The sequence below is a fragment of the Montipora capricornis genome, chromosome 4 (genome assembly GCF_036669925.1).
Source record: "Montipora capricornis isolate CH-2021 chromosome 4, ASM3666992v2, whole genome shotgun sequence".
Lineage (NCBI taxonomy): Eukaryota > Metazoa > Cnidaria > Anthozoa > Scleractinia > Acroporidae > Montipora > Montipora capricornis.
Window position 1 is genome coordinate 6072720 of NC_090886.1, and position 2500 is coordinate 6075219.

Genomic DNA, 2500 nt, shown 5'->3' on the forward strand with positions numbered 1-2500 from the left:
ATTTTAAAATGGTTACAGTCCTAAAATCTGCAAGAAATACACTAAGTTTATATTAAGTGAAAAACAATTTCATTACATTTGTTTCAATTTTATTAAAGTCAGGTTAGTCATTTTATTACGTTTTTGAGCAGTTTGTGTTTGTTAGCATTCCTATAAGTTTGTAAGCTCTGCCAATTATAAATTTGTATGTCTTCTTTTATGTCCGTGTATCCTTGTTCGTCATTAATGATTTGTATACAAGTTTTAAAGTTTGTACGCCTCTCATAAAGTTCGGGTGTCATTTGGCCATTTCCGAGTTCATGTCTACCTCTTCCTCATAGCGAGTCTCAGTGTGAAGTTTTTGTGATGGTGATTAGTTCTACTTTACATATGAATGAAAAATAATTTTCGTAAGAAAAACGTCGGAGACATGAACTCGGAAAAGGACAATTAACTTTACGTTCATTTGATTAAGTTTGCTTGATGTGCTCTATTCAGTTTGTATGAAATCATTCAGTTTGTGGGCGTTTTGTGTCCATACCGGCCACGATAAAATGGAGAAGTGATCCCCGCAACCAGCTGAACAATTAAGCAATGGTCTCTTGCAGACACCTGAAAAAGGGTGGTGGCTTTCGGTGAAGCCGCATGAATTTTTCAGGTCTCTATAAAGGTCTCTATAAGAGACAATTGTTTAATTTGTCCAGCTGGGTGTGAGGGTCATTTTTCAGTCCATTTCGTCTATTATGACCGGCACTTCAAATATACTCAGAAATTAATCGGTAAAACAAATATCCTACGCAACTACATTTCCACAAACGACAGCACACAGTGACACAGTCACGCAACACATTTTGATGATTGGTGGCCCGTGGTCAGTTGTGGTAAAGTAGTTTCGCGGAACTGGCAGGGATTCAGAGGGCTTAGGTTGTGTTAGGGGAGTCATGGAGGTACTACTCCGCTGTAGTTGATCCGTCAATCAAGACTTTCACGAACTTAAATCAGCACCTTCTCGATTTTTGTGGCAAGAATTCTTTGGCAAGAGTTGGTGGCATGTACGGTACCACAGCTGGTTTCATCAGACGGCGTTTTTTCCCACCTTTACTCCACATAAAGGTCTTGGGATTTCGTATCGTGATGTTTCTGTTTTGCGGTCAAGTGTTTTGTAACACAGGAAAGGAAGGTTCCTTTTGGCTTTGTTTCTAAACAGGTGAATGCGCCTAGTTGATTGTTGGGTAGGGTTTCTGAAAATGAAATGAATTCCGTTGCACATCGCATTTGAGATTCTAACTGGATGCAACTCCAAATAAATTATACCTGTTTAATAGCATTTGGGATGACGTCGAGTGGGCTGCTCGACGAGTAGTCGAACGGGGCACTTCGCCACTGAGGAATCAGCTGGGAGTCCCAACTTACGAAGAACTCGTCCCCATCGAGATCACCTCCCGAAGATTCATCGGCATGAGGTCGACGTCCCTTCGTAGGAAATACGATGCAGTCGTTGAGATGATCGTACTGTTGCATGTGTTTCACTAATTTCAGAACACGGATGTCTCCGACATGGTAACATGGATTGCGAACCACCATCACTTCCTGTGCAGCTTGGAAAGCTATGAATTGATCCTCATCAAGCAAAGTTGGCTGGAAAACACATTGGCCATATTCGAGCTCGTTAAAAGGATCACAAACCGCAAACACTATCCGCGATCTGTAAACAGAAGTAAACGAATCCATCGTATTTCAGGATCTCAGAACAAAAGTAGTGCATAAAGACATTTATCATATGGCCCGTACGGCCCCGCGCGCGTTGTAAAACTATTAGGGAGCTTAAGCACGCGCGTTTTTGAGACTCGGACGGCAACCGGAAAAGAACATTTTGCGTGCCAGGGCAGTGGTGTCTCCCAGATTTTTACACTGATCACTTCTAATGGAGAAAAGATACTTAGCAATATAGACAAGTTAAAAGAGAAAACAGCTCACTTCCGGTTGCTGTCCGCGTCTCAAAAACGCGCGTGCTTAAGCTCCCTATTGATAAAATTCCCGCATGAGGGCCGTACGCATTAGCGCGAAAAGGGCCGCGTACTGCTCTGTGCAATGCAATTTTAGAGGATTTCATCGCTTCTAAACATCCAAGTTATTTACCGCCAGAAAAGCAAATAAAAACATCTACATCTGTACATCTTCCAGCACTCGGCAAAGTTCCTTTTGACTTGTGGCTGTTTCTTCTTAGGTGGCCCCATACACCACAAGCCGTTTTGAGACATCAGTAGAGAACTTAAGCAACGACGACGGCGACGGCAACGAGAACGTCATCTGAATATATAAATTCTCTGTATTGCTATCACTGCGTGATTATTTTAACCTTTGTAATATGACAAGGTTGTGGTAGTTCCTCAAGAATGAAACTGGTCGGAACGACGTTGAATTTAGGGGAGAAAATGAAAATTTATCCTTAAGTGCTGACGGTTTTCAAAAAACCTCAAATTTGGCTATTTCACGTTGTTGTTTTGCTGACGACGGCAAA

At 41.8% G+C, this 2500-nt stretch overlaps 1 protein-coding gene across 3 annotated transcripts in view; it reads right to left on the bottom strand.

The window, feature by feature from the left end:
- The window catches only part of LOC138045365 (uncharacterized), a 12081-nt gene that overhangs the window by 1942 nt on the left and 7639 nt on the right, over nt 1–2500 (bottom strand). For all 3 annotated transcript variants that reach the window (XM_068891827.1, XM_068891828.1, XM_068891830.1), the window contains one exon: nt 1294–1684. In XM_068891827.1, coding sequence (XP_068747928.1) covers nt 1294–1684 — 391 coding nt within the window. The remainder of the gene's footprint in view (nt 1–1293; nt 1685–2500) is intronic.